This window comes from Diospyros lotus, chromosome 2, assembly GCF_014633365.1.
Source record: "Diospyros lotus cultivar Yz01 chromosome 2, ASM1463336v1, whole genome shotgun sequence".
Classification (NCBI taxonomy): Eukaryota; Viridiplantae; Streptophyta; class Magnoliopsida; order Ericales; family Ebenaceae; genus Diospyros; species Diospyros lotus.
The window spans coordinates 27,095,420-27,110,936 of record NC_068339.1 but is presented as its reverse complement, the minus strand read 5'-3'; the positions used below and the strand labels follow the sequence as shown (position 1 = coordinate 27,110,936).

At 34.0% G+C, this 15,517-nt stretch overlaps 1 protein-coding gene across 1 annotated transcript; it reads right to left on the bottom strand.

Annotated features, from left to right (window-relative positions):
• Window positions 1-382: 382 nt before the first annotated feature.
• LOC127794753 (protein PHR1-LIKE 1-like) lies at window positions 383-8,387 on the bottom strand. Its single transcript, XM_052325999.1, has 6 exons — window positions 8,180-8,387; window positions 7,995-8,071; window positions 7,845-7,902; window positions 1,049-1,193; window positions 652-778; window positions 383-565 (listed from the first exon to the last, which is right to left on the bottom strand). The coding sequence occupies exons 1-6, from the start codon at window positions 8,385-8,387 to the stop codon at window positions 383-385; spliced, it is 798 nt and encodes a 265-aa protein (XP_052181959.1).
• Between the last annotated feature and the right edge of the window lie 7,130 nt (window positions 8,388-15,517).

Here is a 15,517-nt window from a genome sequence, read left to right as displayed (position 1 = left end):
TTTGAAGGAGATATGTATATAAACATGAAGTTCTCCAATTTAAAAGAATTTATAAAATATTTTGGAAATCATCAATAAACCAAATTTACAGAAAATATATTTTAAATTTTTTTTTCTCCATAAATCAAAATACAAATTTCTCAATAGCATCATTATCTATAAAAAAAATATGAAATTTTCTTCAGTATAATATGAAGATGCCTTTTAATTAGCCATTATAATTCAAGGGAAACATAATCAATGTTGTTCAGAGATTGTTTAGGCGACTGGTCTATGCATTAATATCTAGCAAAATGCATCATTAAGAAGCTTTACATAAAAATCTTGGTCCATTTTTCCAAGTCCATGATATGTGTGCATGTGCAAGTAATTAGATTAACCATTATCCTAGAGTTAGCTCAAGAGAGATGTCACTTGCATCTCTTATAGATGACAGAGTCAATGTGTTGCTTGTGCTACTTCTAGTGTCTTTTCCTTTACCATTTCCTTGAAAATCATTCCAGATTCTACTATTGTTTTTTACATCATTGCCACCTATCAAAAGCTTCTTTTCTTGGTAATTTCTCTGCAAGAACAAGAGGAAAGGTTTAAAGGCCATTAGTCTTATCAAGCTTAAAGAGAGAGAGCGAGGGAGGGAGAAAGAGAGAGAACCTGGGGAATGTAGCTAAGGGGTAGATCTTTGTAATTCATGCCCACATTTCCCATGGTTGCTTTTAGGTATGAAAGTGGCTCATGAATAACATTATTTTTCTTCCGAGCTTCTTGCATCATTTCTTTCCTGGAAAGATGCCCAAATTTGAAACCAAACAACAACAAATGTGATTTCTATGCATAAAGGTATATTTTGGTGACTAAAATTTTCAAACATGTTTAATAAATTAACCCTATTGTCTTTATTTCATTATCCTAATTGAAAATCTAAAAATTGGAAAGGCAATGTCTCATGAGAACAAATAAGTATTTTCATGTTGTTGTCTTTAAGTTTCTATTCATCCCTAATTAGTTTCAATCCCATAGAAGAATTCACAAAAAGAAAAGAGAAATGAACCATGTTGCTTGCAAGCTAGTATAATTCTTAGGATAAAACTCTTGAAAGCAATGTTGATTTCCATGTCCTCTGCTTGCATTCAGTCCTTGGGCATCATATTGATGACTTTGAATCTTTTCATTATTCCTTTTTGCTACTTCAACTTCTGCAATAGAAAACCATGGAAGTTAAAAGTATGAAATAGTTCATACAACAATCATTCATTTTATGTAAGCTATCATTAGCTTGTAAATCATGTTCAAACCCATAAACGTAATTAAGCAAGATTAGAAAAACATCAATGGTTATCTAATAGTTTTACTAAAAAAAAAAATTAATTATATAGTCAACAATTTAAGATAATCTTTGAATGACCAAGAATGAACCATAGTGAGAAATTCTAAAGGCATTATTATATGGGCCAATTCTGCAATATTTAATCTTATAGCAACCCCTTTAACACCAAAAGCTAATATGGTAAAATAAGCTATTCTAATTACAAAAAGCATAGGCTAACATGTTGGGAAATGATTCCTTGAATTTAGTGAATCGATTGGTTGGAAAATCTTCAAATTAGCATTGGTTAAGCTTAGTAATAGTCCAAGACATCATAGGATGGTTACCCATATAACACCTAACTGTGTTGCACACAAGCTAGAGTACGGTCCAAATCATCAAAAATCCCAATTCATTTATACCCTAATAACCTCCCACCATCAATAACAAAATAATGTATCAATACACCAAATATTTTTGCTATTTCCAATATTGTCCATCAAGTTGAAGGTGTAGTCTATCATTCTTTCATGCATGTAGTTTTTTTTTTCTTTCTTGTCTCTCCAACCAACACAGACCCAAAACAACTAAACTCAACCTTAGCTAATGAGGAATGAAGCTTTTTATTTTTATTTTTTTTAGATAAGCAATGAGGCTCACATGATTATAGATTTTTTTAAGCACTCCTAGATGTTCTCTTAGTTGAGTCTTAAGACTCACATGATTATAGATTTTTTCAAAAATTAAAGAACAATGGTCCATTTAAAAGATTGGAACAAAGAGAATCATTGGTAATTGCTTCCAAAGTTGTATGGAAATAACTAAAAAAATCCAACTATTTAGGAAGGAAGTGATTCAAATAGTTTTAAGGATTAGGATATTTTGAAAAAAGATTTGAGAGAGTCAAATGGTAGAATAGAACATTTTTGTAAATAAAAATCAAGGATATAATGATTATTGGAGGAGGAACAAAATATCAAAACATTTTTGTGCTTCAATAATAGTTATTAGAAGAAAGAGGGACTTCATTTGCAGCATCAAAAAAGAGGTGGGGGAGGTAGTGAAGGACAGAAAAATAGTGGGAGAGAAGTTCATTTAGTACTGCAGTTAGCAATTGTCCTCATGTAATTTAGAGCATGTGGACTAGCTTCTCTATCCAACAATAGAGTAGCACGAAATTAACAAGTTTAGTTAGATCCCTAACTTGGAAAAAATCAAGTAAGTGATTGCATGCTTGTTAGCTTTAAAGGCCCTAGGTCGAAATGGTATGCCTCCATATTTTACAAGTCTTAGTGGGACACAAACCATAGAGATCTCATGAAAATGATTCAAGGCTTTTTAAGAGAAGAGTATATTCTAAGGTAGTTAAGTCATACATTTATAGCCCTTATTCCTAACTCAATCAACAATTACAGGCTAATAAGTGTTTGTAATGTGGCCTACAAAGTAATATCCTATACTTCAGCCAATAGGATCAAACTGATTCTAAGGAAAGTAATATTTTCAATGAAGTCACATTTTGGCCAAGGAAGATGTATTTAAGATAATGTGATGTTATTCCAAGAGATTATGCATAAAATGAGGAAGAAAAGGAAGAGAGGGTCTTATGGCAATTAACTTCAATATGGCGAAGGCTTACTACAATTTCGAGTGGTGCTCAATCATTTTTAGGTTCTTTAAGAACTTGGCCTTCCAATGTGTGTTTTATAAATGTGTAACCATCCCAACATTTTTAGTTATCATCAATGGTGGCCTATGGGCTCCATAAAAAATCAATGAGGTTTCAGAGCTAAGGAGATCCCCTTTTCAATTTTCCTTTTTATTTTGAAAAATGAAGTTAATATATGAAGCTTCCTTAGGTAATCAAAAATGTATCAAAATATCAATTAGAATTAATCTTTTTAACCATTTGATGTTTTCAAATGACTTACTTGAGCTTTATAGTGATAATAAGAAGAATGTGGAAACCACTAAGAAAAACATGGAAATTTTTTAGAATATTTTTGGACAAAAGGTCAACAGAAACAAGTCAACCCTTTTGTTGAGCAAAAAGCATAGAAAGGGAAAGAGCTAAGGAGATTCAAAGTTGGTAGAATTTGAAAAGATGAAAAGAGGATGGGGTTTAGCTAGGTTTGATCATTTTCAGGAAGAAATCAAATCTCCAAACATTTGATTACTTATTGAGAAGATAGATTGGAACTTGAAATGATAGAAGTCCTCCAAGAGCTTGTACTAGGTAGAATTGCTATGGTTAAAGCAACACTATCTTTGATTTTAGGAGCTTATCCATTAAGTTTAGATTTTAATGTCTCCAAGAAGGTAGGCCATTAGTAGAGCTAAAAAGTGGGCTAAGTCTTTGTGGGGAAGGAAAGAACAAAGAGTTGTTCATGCATTTTAATTCATTGAAGACTCTTTATAGGCTAACTAAAGTAAAAGGTCTAGGATTTAGGACTTATGTGACTAATAAGACTCTTCTTACAAAGTTGGAGTGGTAGTTCTATACTATCTATAAGCCGATTAGAGTTCTTTATAGGTGAAGGTCATAAAGGAAAACTGTAATGACCTGTTAATGGGATTGGGCCACTCGGGTGATATTATATGAGAGTTGAATTTTTGCTTTATTTGAGTAACAATTTTTGAGCAATTAATTGTGTTGTTTTAGGTGAGGTGGAAAAGCCAAAGCAAAGGAAGTTATATGTTGAAAAGTCAAGCCAAAAGAAATTATACATATGTTGAATGGTCAACAAAGTCAAAGTAAAAGAAAGTAATTGCAAGTGAAGTGAAATGTGGAAAAGTCAAAAGTGAGTGGGGTGTGGGGCTACTGATTATGCAAGGTATATATATATATATATCTAATATTAGAATTTATTGCATTAGTATATACATATGGAATAAGTTAATGAGGAAAGGGGGTATGTAATTGAGAGAGAGAGAAAGTGGAACCAACGAAAATGTTGGGGGGCGGGGGGGGAGCTTTGAGAGCAAGGGTTTCTACTTCTCTTTTTCTTCATCCTTGATCATTAAAGCTCCATGGAGGAGTTGGAGCTAGCCGGTTCCTGTTTTCCTTCATGTTTTCTTTCCTCTATTTGGTTCTCTGTTTTGGGTGTGTGAAGTGTAAGTTTCTCCCTTGTAGCATATTTCTTCAAGTGAGGACCCAAGGGAAGCTAGATAAGGCAAGTTCTAATATCTCATTTAGGTCTAAAACTCTTGAATCAAGGTATCTATGTGATTTATCATTTAAAACCCTCTACTTTAGAAAAGTGGTTCTTGCAAAATGCCTATGTAGAAAGTATTGTAAATCTCCCTTGTTTCTTGTTAGTTTATGATGAAACCTTTTGGAACTTCAAATAAGGTCTCTTCCACCCTATAATTTTTAAGGAATGACGTTTTTCTTGTTAGGGTTAAGATCTTACAAGTTTTATTGTGGCTTGCATGACTTGTGAGATTCTTGAATGTCATGTTTTGAGCGAAAATATGAGCTTTCGGTAGACTGTTGCCCAGAGGCTGTGGACGATTTTGTGTTGCTTGCATGTGGTGAGCTATGCTCGTCGACAGATGAGCCCATGGCTATCAACTGTTACTGGGGGGTTGTCGACCGTTCCTACTAGCCCTTTACTATTAAAGTCATGTTGTTGCTTAGGAGTTTTTTGTTTTAGTTCCACATCTAGAATAGATGTTTTGGGGGGAATAAATGTGCATGATTAGGCATGATAAAGAGTTAGTGTTGGGCCATATGTGGACTTATGCATGGAAAGCATTTTAAGTGTATGGTTTCATATATTGTGTTGTGTATATATTTATTGTCTTGGGTTGAGCTATAGAGATGGGCCCCAAGGACCATATATTATATGTGTACCAAGGCTTTGGGTTGAGCTAATGGGCCCCAAGGGGCATATGTTGTATGTGAGCATAGACCTTGGGTTGAGCTAATGGGCTCCAAAGACCTCGTGGTGTATGGTATATTTAAGATTTTGGGTTGAGCTAATGGGCCCCAAGGACCATATGTTGTATGTGAGCATAGGCATTGGGTTAAGCTAATGGGCCCCAAGGATCGATTGTTATGTGAATAATAATTTATGTGGTTTTAAGGATATGTATACCTTATTCAGTTGTGTATGAGATGAAGATGCATGGCATGGGTGCATTTTGTGTGGCTAATAGTTCTACGTGCATGAGTTTATTTATTGGTGAGTTCTATTCATGCCTCATGTCGCTTCTTATTATACATGCTGGGCCTTATGGCATATTTTTGCTTTACATCATTTCAAGTAAAGGTAAGGCTCAAGATGAGGGCGAGCCTAATAGGGCTTGGATCTTTTGGGTAGATGTGTACAGAGCTCTCTTGGTTAAAGATCTATGGGGGTTGTTTTGGGATGTAGAAGAAGTTGGTTAGATTTTGTAAGTTAATGCTTGTTGGTGTTATCTTTTGAGAAAGTCTAACGTGATGTAAAGAATGATGCATTTTTGTCGATGAATATTAAATGAATGTTAATGCAAGAAAATAGTTGTGGATTTGATTGTTTATGAAAATAAAGTTGATGCTCTCAATTGAGTTTTATTCTATATCCATTATTTTTGGTTGCTCCATCTCGATTTCCTTGGTCATAGGGACTCCAGGAGAAGGGTCGTCACAAAACTACCTCAAGAAAAGCCATTTTATTGAGGAAAAAAATAGTGTGCCCAAATCTTCTATGTGAATGAGTTTGCCAAGCTCAAAATAAATTATGTGTAAAAGAGCTTGTAGGTTCATTGGTATATAATGAAAGGATTATCAAAGTTCAGTTGAAAACCTTGGATTCCTACAACCAATTGGGTCTTTTTTACCTCAATATAAAATCCTAGGAGTTGAACTTCGTGCAAACTCCAAGACTTGGTTTGTTGGAGATCTAGAAATTGGAGAATAGATAAGCTTGAAAAGCTTTCTTATGATAGAATATTGGAAGGTATTAGGAAAATTCCAACGCCAATTCAAAATGGGTAAGGTTATTGGGAAAAAATTGACGAGAAGAATAAGGAACTCTTTAAAAAATAGCCTTATGATTCAATAGTAGAAGTAGGGGTCTCACTCTTTGAAGTATTTGTAAAGATGTGGAGAAAGATATTGGAATTGAAATTACTTTGAAGGTTGAAAATGCGTTTATGGAAGGTAGTAGCTAATGTTCTCTTTACAAAAATGGATTGAGATTGTATGAAGGGTACAAATCATTGATAAATAATGTTATCTGTGTGACGATTAGGACGAAACTATTATTCACATTTTTCTTGTCAAAAAGAGCTAGAGTAGTCGGGTTTCCTTTTTTAGCGGTTTTAGTATGATTGATTACTATTTCAAGTCATAAAAAGGTTGGATGACATCTATTTTGAATCCGCAAAATTTGAATCTTTAGTCCAAGAAGGAATCGTTCAACTTGGTTACCTTCATAGATAGTATTAATGGCCAAATTAAGTGTGAAGGGCTAGAAATCTTATGAAGATGGAGCAAGTAGAATGCAACAAAGGGGAATATATGAATGAGAGAAAGGAAGCTTGGAAGAAGTATCTAGAGAGTTTCAATAAAGGCTAAGAGACTAATAGGAACAACAAGCACACTACTAAGATAAATGCAAATGCATCTTGGTTGAGGAATTCTGGTATCGGGGGCATTATATCTAGAGATTATATAGGGGAAGTCCTCTTCCCTAGTACAATATATTGTAATGTAGTAAACCCCTTAATATTGAAGCTACAATTGTTAGAGAAACCTTTTCTTGTGTTTTAATAAAGAATGAGAGTCCATGATTATAGAAACGAATTCTTTAAGACTGAATCAACTAGGTGAGGAGAAATAGATGATGCATTAGGCATCCCAAGTTAAAATCTAGCATATCAAAGTTCTTCTTAGGTTATAAGGAGGGTGGAGGATTATTCATACTCACAAAGAAGCTAATGTGACAGTTCATGGACTTTTAGTTTGAGCTAGATTTACTAATTAAGGTGTTTGTTACACTTAGTTTGATAGTCTATATTCATTTGTTAAGGAGTAGTTTGTCAAACACCAATGTGTTAGCTCAAATTCTTTTGTTGAGAAATCTTTTTTAAAGTCTAAGCTATTGTTTTGTTACTCTACACAAGGCTTGGTTCAAGTTTTGGGTTGTTTTTGTTACATTAAGAGCTTTATTCACCCTATTCCCAAAAGAAGAAACATATTGTGAATCTTGGCAAATAAAAAGATTTTTATGTAACATTAATTTAAGAACAACATGCATGAGTAATATAACTCCTAGTCATTAATTATCAAAACAAGCTTTCTTTATGGAAAATGTATTTATAAATTCTCTAAGATTACTTTTAAATAGAGTTAATTGAACCATATATTTGAAATTTGGAATTGAAATTTTAAATTCGTTGTTGGGATATATTTTTGTTTAAAGCATTTGTGTTGTCCAAATCTATAGTGAATTTGAAAGAAAAAAATATATGAATTTGAAATGACACCTCGATAGTGCTTGGATCATGAGATAATGATAAGGGCAATCCATATATTCATGCTTATATATCATACCTCGTGCCAACAACTCATGCCTCGATATCCTGTACATCTGTTGATGACGAAAATCAAACTATTCAGACAAATATTGATAAAAAGAGAACTCAAAACATTAAGAAAAGTCTGAAAAATATAGTTCAAAATACTCTAGAACTGTATCAGAACCTGGAGGTGGCTCTTCACATGTGATATTGTTAGCCCTTTCAAATTCATCAATTGTAAAATCATCTTTGGAGTTGCCCCTACCAAAAGACAAACAAACGAACAAAGGAAGAAAGGAAACATCTCAATATCTTCATAATCTTCCGTTGAAGTCTCACTAAATGTGGAGAGAGAGAGAGAGAGATTACTGTCTTCTCCTCCGAGGCGTTCAACTGCATTCACAAAGCCACAGTGAAGGTCATGGGTCCATCGGAGGCGAGGCGTTTTGGAGCGAACATAGGGCCTGACACCGGGCTTTTGGTTTACCTCCGACACTGGAGTTTTCAAGAAAGGTATTTTTGGCTGATCTTGCTGGTTGACAAGGGAAGAAGAAGAAGAAGAAGAAGATCCCTTCATTTTAGAGAGAGATGGAGGGGGAATTAAGGGGGATACAAGGTTAGACTATGCCGAAACCTGAGTGAGTAAATATTGGGAGAGTAATGACTCTTCTCTGTGCGTTGTCTACCGTGGCATTTTGGAAGTTATTGTCAACTTTCTAGGATTGATAGTCACAAGGATATTGATAAACGGTGCAAAGAAACCGTCTGAATCATTTGTTCGGTGATAGAAAATGACCTTTTTAACCTTCTCAAAGCAGCAAAGTAGGTGGTCCTTTAACATGGGTACATGCATCGACACTGCACATTGATTTGCTTTAAAATTTTCTTTTATCAAAAGAGGATAATTTCCTAAAATAAACAAAAATAAAAATAAAATTACACAAAACTCTCGCAATGATCTTAGGGTAGATCAATTAACATAAAGATTTCTATAAAGGGAAATATATATAATAATCAAAGTAAAATTTTTGACCCTTTGTTGATATAATCACTCTGATGCTAGTTTGACAAAATGCCAAAGTCGGTAGGCAAAATTAGTAAAAATTCACTATGTGATAATATATTCACAAAAATATAAATTATCTTACACACCATCTGAAAAACCAATACACTTGAGGTTTTTGTTACTTGTAAATTTGTAAGCCCATATATGATAAATCAAACAACCATATTTATAGTTACTCTTAACATGCGATGGACCCTAGAGCTAGCCATTATAATTAATGATGCTAGATACTTGTGTGTCATTTTTCATTTACGTGTCATCTATATGTCCCCGTGCACTTGTGACGTGGATATATATTTGACATCATCAACATCCAAACTCACAATCTCATTAAACTTTGTCATTCTCTAAATTACACATCAATTGATGCACGTCCTCCTAATATGATAATTATAAACATAAAATAAATATGAACACATAAATGTCCAAAAATATATTTTGTGTATATGTGGTACTTTGTCAAAATAATGAGATTTTAATCTTGGTCTCAAAATAGAAGGCCTCTTGCTTTGCTTTGTTAGAATGGATAAAATTGTCATTTTCTGTCACCAAACAACTGATTTGGATGGTCTCCTTACACCGTTTATTAATATCCTAGTCAAAGTGGGGAGGAAAATTCCACACGGAATTTCGCACTTGCATATGTTCAAGATTGCTCTCGTCATTGGCTGAAAATTGCCAGCCTGAAACTAGTTTTCTAGAATAAATGAAATAATATGTTTCATAATTTTTATGCAAAAATTAATATTTAAATAATGTTATGTGTTATAGTTCTAATAAATAAATACAAAAAAAAAAAAAAAAAACGCTTGGTACCTTTGATATTTGATTAAAAGATGGTTATACTCCCGAGGTTCTAAAAATAATAATGGCATCCCTCAACTTTGTTGCCCTAGCCTTATGTTGTTACTTAACCCTCGTTAATTTTTCAGACTAAAATGCCTTCATCTTCCTTACTCTCTTCCTTTATCTCTCTTTCCACAAATAATTTAATTCTCTCTCTCTCACTTAAAAAAAATCCACAATCGATTGGAACCATAGCCAAATAAATAATGAGGAACAAGCACTTCCTGTACTCAAATGGAGATTGGAAAGAAGAAGACCCAATTTTGGCGTGCGTCTCGTCGTGATTTTTCAATTTGTTGGTACGGTGCTTGATTTTTATAAGGATAAGGGATTCTTCTAGATTTTTCAATTACTTGAAATTTTTGTCCTCCCCCCCCCCACAATCAAACCCAAGCCATGTTGGGTTCATGTTGTCGCTGGGTGGAAACCCAATAATGCTATGTTGCACACAATTGCTAAACTTCCTCTGCAACCCCACTGAGGTTGAGGTTGCAAAACCCCAACAATTTGCTACGATTCAACTTTGGCAATGTGAAAAGAGTTTTCTCTTTTAAATTTTCATATATTCTACAGTGCTTTCATAGAAAATATTTGGATATAGTTTTAGCACTAAAAAAATATAATTTAGAATTAGATTTTCTAAATATATTCTTATAAAATAAAATTAATCTATATATACATATTTAGTTAAAGATTAGAAAATATAGTTGTTGTAATTAAAATACAATTTCAAGATATATTTTCTATAATTATGATATTTTTTTAGGAAAAAGTATATATCTTTTAGTTTGGATTTAGATTTTCAAGATATTTTTTCAAATGAAATTTATATTTATATATAGAGTTATATTTATATATAGAGTTTAGAGAGAGAAAGAGAGAGGAGAGGAGAGGAGAGGAGAGAGCATAGGGATAAAATGGTCAATTTGTAATAATTTTTACTAGCAATGGTGGTCTTTGCTATTTAAAAAATATGAGAGCTACTTTTGCAATTAGAGCAAAGCTTAGGGTTGGTTATTATCATATATTTTTACAATCATTTTTCTTCCACTAAGAACTCGCAACTACTATTCTTAGGTATTCACTAGGCATGCGTAATAACCCATAAAGTAATGCAATCAGTTAGGTGCATCAAGAAATGAGTTTTGTTGGGTTTATGTAATCTAATGGCACCATATGCCCGAGAGGGTGAATTGGGTGTTTATAATATTTATAAATTTCTAGAGGTTTGCAAGAGATATGAAAGTAGTGAGTTAAATGAAAAAAGATAAAGATCAAAGTATGCAAATGACACCAGGAATTTAGAGTGATTCGGCTCAACCCTGTCTACATCCATTGTTCTAGTTCCCTACTCGAGATTTCAAAATTCACTAAACAATTGTCAAGTTGTAGACCACAACCTATTACACCAACTAACTCCAAGCTAGTTCTTTTAGCACAACCTATTAGGAAAAATACAATACAAGATATTCAAATCTAGCAACACTCTCTCTGAAATCTATCTAGAATAGGGCTTGAAGAAATATTTACAATGAATACAAATAGTGTAATGACCCAGAATTTTGAAAAAAAAGAATAATGAAAGAGAATAAGTAAATTGCTTCTATGTTGATTTAATTATGGCTCGCTAGTTATTTATGGTCTAGGAAGAGGATCACATGTGTAGTTTGAGGATTTAAGTAGCTAAACTTGATGTGGAAGTTCTAAGTTTGAGGTGGGAGGAATTGTATAGAAAGGCTAAGTAAAAGGGAATTATAAACGAGTGGGATATGGAGTGATCGAAGGCAAATGAGGAAGCAAAGATGTTGAATATCTAGGGGTCCAAGTTAGAGGTGTTGGAAGATAGGTTGCTAACGATGTTGGAGGAAATTGGGATCGGTTGATCGACAAATGGAGGGTAGGCTGTCAATAGATTGGTGGGGAGGATTCTGTTTGTCGATAGATGAAAGTGATCTGTCGACAGGTTGTAAGGTAATGGAGGAATCTGTCGATAGATTAGAAAAGGATGGCTTCTAGTAGACGACATATGTCTTCAAAATTGTCAACGAGCTTCTGCTAGGCTAGAGTTTCTTGGCCATTTGGCTTATAAATTCAAGTGGGATAAGGGAGAGAAGTCGGTGGAAGCTTGTAGAAGGTGGGAAAGGGCCGCGAGAGGCGGTGAGTTATCTTCTCTTTTCCTTTTCTTCTTCTCTCTTTCTCCTTTGGTTATTGGTGCTTCAAGAAGGGATTTTAGGGAGAAGAGGCTGATTTTCCATCACCTTCTTCCTTCTCTTGGGTGGTTTCTTCTAGGTTGGTGGAGATTGGATTCTTGTAAAAGCTTTTATTAAGCTTGGATCAAGGGTGGAGTATAGTAAGGAAAGTTCTACTTCCTCTTCTTTTTGTGTAAGAGGCAAGTTCATCTTTTCTTTTGGTTATGGATGTGAGATCCTCTTGTTCCTTTCATCACATGCAAGATCTCTCCCTTTTGTTCTATATGCAAGTTCTCCTCCCTCTTCTCCTTTTAAGAGGCAAGATCTAATATTTCTTTGAGCTCCTTAACTATTGAATCAATGATTCTTTGTGGTTTAATCACCAAAACCTCCTATTTTTGGGGAAAAGATCTTGGGAAGTATCTATGTAAAAAGGATTGTAAATCTCTCTTGATTTTTGTTTATTCTTGTTGAAGTGCTTTGGAACTCAAAATTGGATTTGTTTTACCCTATAATCATTTGGGAATGGTGTGGTTTTTGTTAAGGTATAGATCATGCATGCATTTTTGGTGAAACTTGCATGTTTGTGTGAAATCTCGGGTGGCATGGCATTTTGTCGGTCGAAATATGCCAAGGAACTGTCGACCAATTATAGGAGGCTGTCGATCGATTATGCTTTTGTTCTTCTATAAAAGAAAAGTTGTTTTTTAAGTATTCTCCTCTTAAATTCACATCTTGGATAGATGTTTTTGGGGAATAAATATGCATGTTTGGGCTTATAATCTAGTTAATATTAGGGTCGTTTAGAAATGTAAAATCAAACACATTTAATTTGCATGTTTTCATGTGATAAGTTTTACATGCCATCACACATATATGTTGTGGTGTTGGGGTTCGAGTTGCATTCATTGGGGGCCATGCTTTGTATTTGTTGGGATTGTGAACATTGGCATGACACAGTTGACTTGTTGAGTGCTAACTCATGTATGATAGGCAAGCATATACATGTAGAGCATTTTGCATGTGTGAATTACTACGTGGGCATATCATTGCCGATGCTTGGCTTATGGGAGCCTTGCCATCACATTTATGCTCTAAGAACCATTGCATTTTCTATGTGTTGCATTGCATGGTTACTGATGCGAGCGACGGATTTATATGCATGGTTACTGATGCGCTACGTTATGATGATCTTATATGAGCATTGGCTCGAGTTTGTATTGAGAGTTTTGACTCATACTTTTGTTGTGGTGTTGTGGGGATTGTAGTGGTTATAGTGGTGGTGGTTCTAGTATGAGAGCTCCGACTCATGATTTTTATATTCTAGCTAATTCATGGCAACTGCAGGTTTGTATACAAGACCTTGGGTGCAAATGAATGAGTACCTTATGTGGGCTCCAAGGACCATATGTGTGCATTTATGCATTTATATCGTTGACTTGACATTGTGATTCATAGTATGGGATGACGCATTGAGCATGACTTAAATTGAATAAGGTTCAGTTCTTGAGTCAGTCAACTTCCAGCTTTGTTATTCCTTTTCTTTTGTATACACTTGTTGGGCCTTATGGCTCAAATTTTCTTCTTACCATTCTAGGCACTGGTAAGGGTAAGGACGGGGATGGCCCGTGAAGGGTTTGATCATTGGGGTAGTAGTGTATAGAGCTCACCAGACTGAAAGATCTTGGAGTGTCGATTTGTTCTTTTTAAAGATGCTAGCTAAACTTTTGTGGTCTGGACCCATTGTAATATCTGTTCAAGGCCTAATGTATTGTAAAGAATGTCATATATTTTATTCTGAATGTCAAAGATAGTATATGAAGAATGGTTGTGATGAATTTCTAATGTGTATTACTATAGAGTTGAATGACCTTAATAGAGTTCTTATTTCTGTTTCCATTCTTTTAGCGCTCCCTCTTGAATTCCTGCTTATGGGGTCTCTAGGAGTGAGGTCATTACAAATAGCCTTGATAGAAAAATGAGAGAGAAAAATGAAGTATAAGAAAAACTTGAGAATGTGTAAATGAAACATGAAAGCCCAATTGTTAACAACATCCTCTCAAGATTCAAAATTTCATTTATATATAGGCTTTGTGGGCTCTCTCAATAAATGTAGTTGTTGGAGCCAAAATCTTTAAGAAAAACTATATGTAGAAATCAAGTCTAGTTAGCCATTAAAATTTTGGTAAGAAAACCGATTTACTATTTTTAATAATCGATCGACTAATTCTCAAATGTTTAAAAGAGGGGGTCGACAATTTACAAAATTCAGTTGACAGTTCTTAGAACCTTTGACTGAAAGGATGTAATAATAGTCGACAACAAACAACCATGAGCAAGCAAATCCTATAGTAGATTGCTTTTAAGAACCAGTCAATACTTTTGACTCCAAAATGAGTGCTTTAGTAAAGTTTTGTGAAGCCAATTACCATTATCAAAATATCATCAATGTAACGCCCCATTTTTTCTGAGCGTTAAATAATTTAGAAATTTCAGGGATATATTTTTTTACAATATAAACTCAATATAAATCATTCCCCAACAATCCCGTACTACTTTCTCAACATACCAAAATAAGAATCAATAAGTTAAGATAGGTAATCATTGTAAATGCGGAAGCAATAATCGAAACCTGATATGATATATAACCGAATTCACTTAAATCATAACATAAGAATCCGTGTCATAGTATATCTTCAAATACAAAATACATGGAGACTTATCTTTCAAAGATAATAACTAAATATTTTAGATACAATCAAATGATACCTCAATAATATTGAACAATATTACATGATTGGTTCCTCAAAATATCACTCGAATACATAACACTCTTATATAGTATAAGACTAATCATCAAAAGAGTATAAGATTAAAAATATATCCGTCTCTTCATGATGAAGCAAAATACCAGAACCACATACTGAATCCATCAGACACGTCACCACGTGCCGCCACGTCTTAATCACTTCCATGTCTAAGCTGCAAGTCCTATCTGGAACGTTTGAATGTTCGAGAGGTATAATCCAGTTAGTAGATGAATCTTCTAGTGAGGGTTTAAAAACAGATGAATGCATGATGCAAATACATGAACAACATGTGTAACTTCCCTAGCCCACCAGTCCAGCACGAAACCCTAGGCAGAATCCCGATTTGCTTTCAAGATAATCTTAACGTTGTTCCATCAATTGCCCTTGGAGAATTACGACTACACTATTAGGGTGATATCCCATCCCGACACGAGTATCGATATGCCAATAATATCATGCCGAATGAAATATCATAACCATCGATGCAACAATATATGTATAAATATGACAAGATATGCATAAAATGCATATAACTTAGCCACTTTCATGACTATTGATGTGCTAATATTTTCTATATTATTCTTGATTTTATGCTTAATTATTATGCTTATATATGTTTTCATATTAATTTTAGGTAATTTATCATGTTAATAGGATTTGAAGGAAATGTGAGAAAGAAGAGCAAAAGTTATCGATTTTCGCTACTCAAAGGTCTGATTAGAAAAAAAAATCTGTACCAATTGGAATGTAAAAAAATTATGAAAACAATATATGTGAGAGCTCTATATGTCTACTT

Coding starts and splice junctions, on each gene's coding strand:
- LOC127794753 (XM_052325999.1), bottom strand. CDS start 8,387: ATGAAGGGATCTTCTTCTTCTTCTTCTTCTTCCCTTGTCAACCAGCAA. Junction 8,072..8,179: donor ACGCCTCGGAGGAGAAGACA/GTAATCTCTCTC, acceptor GTCTTTTGGTAG/GGGCAACTCCAAAGATGATT. Junction 566..651: donor CCCTTAGCTACATTCCCCAG/GTTCTCTCTCTT, acceptor TTGTTCTTGCAG/AGAAATTACCAAGAAAAGAA.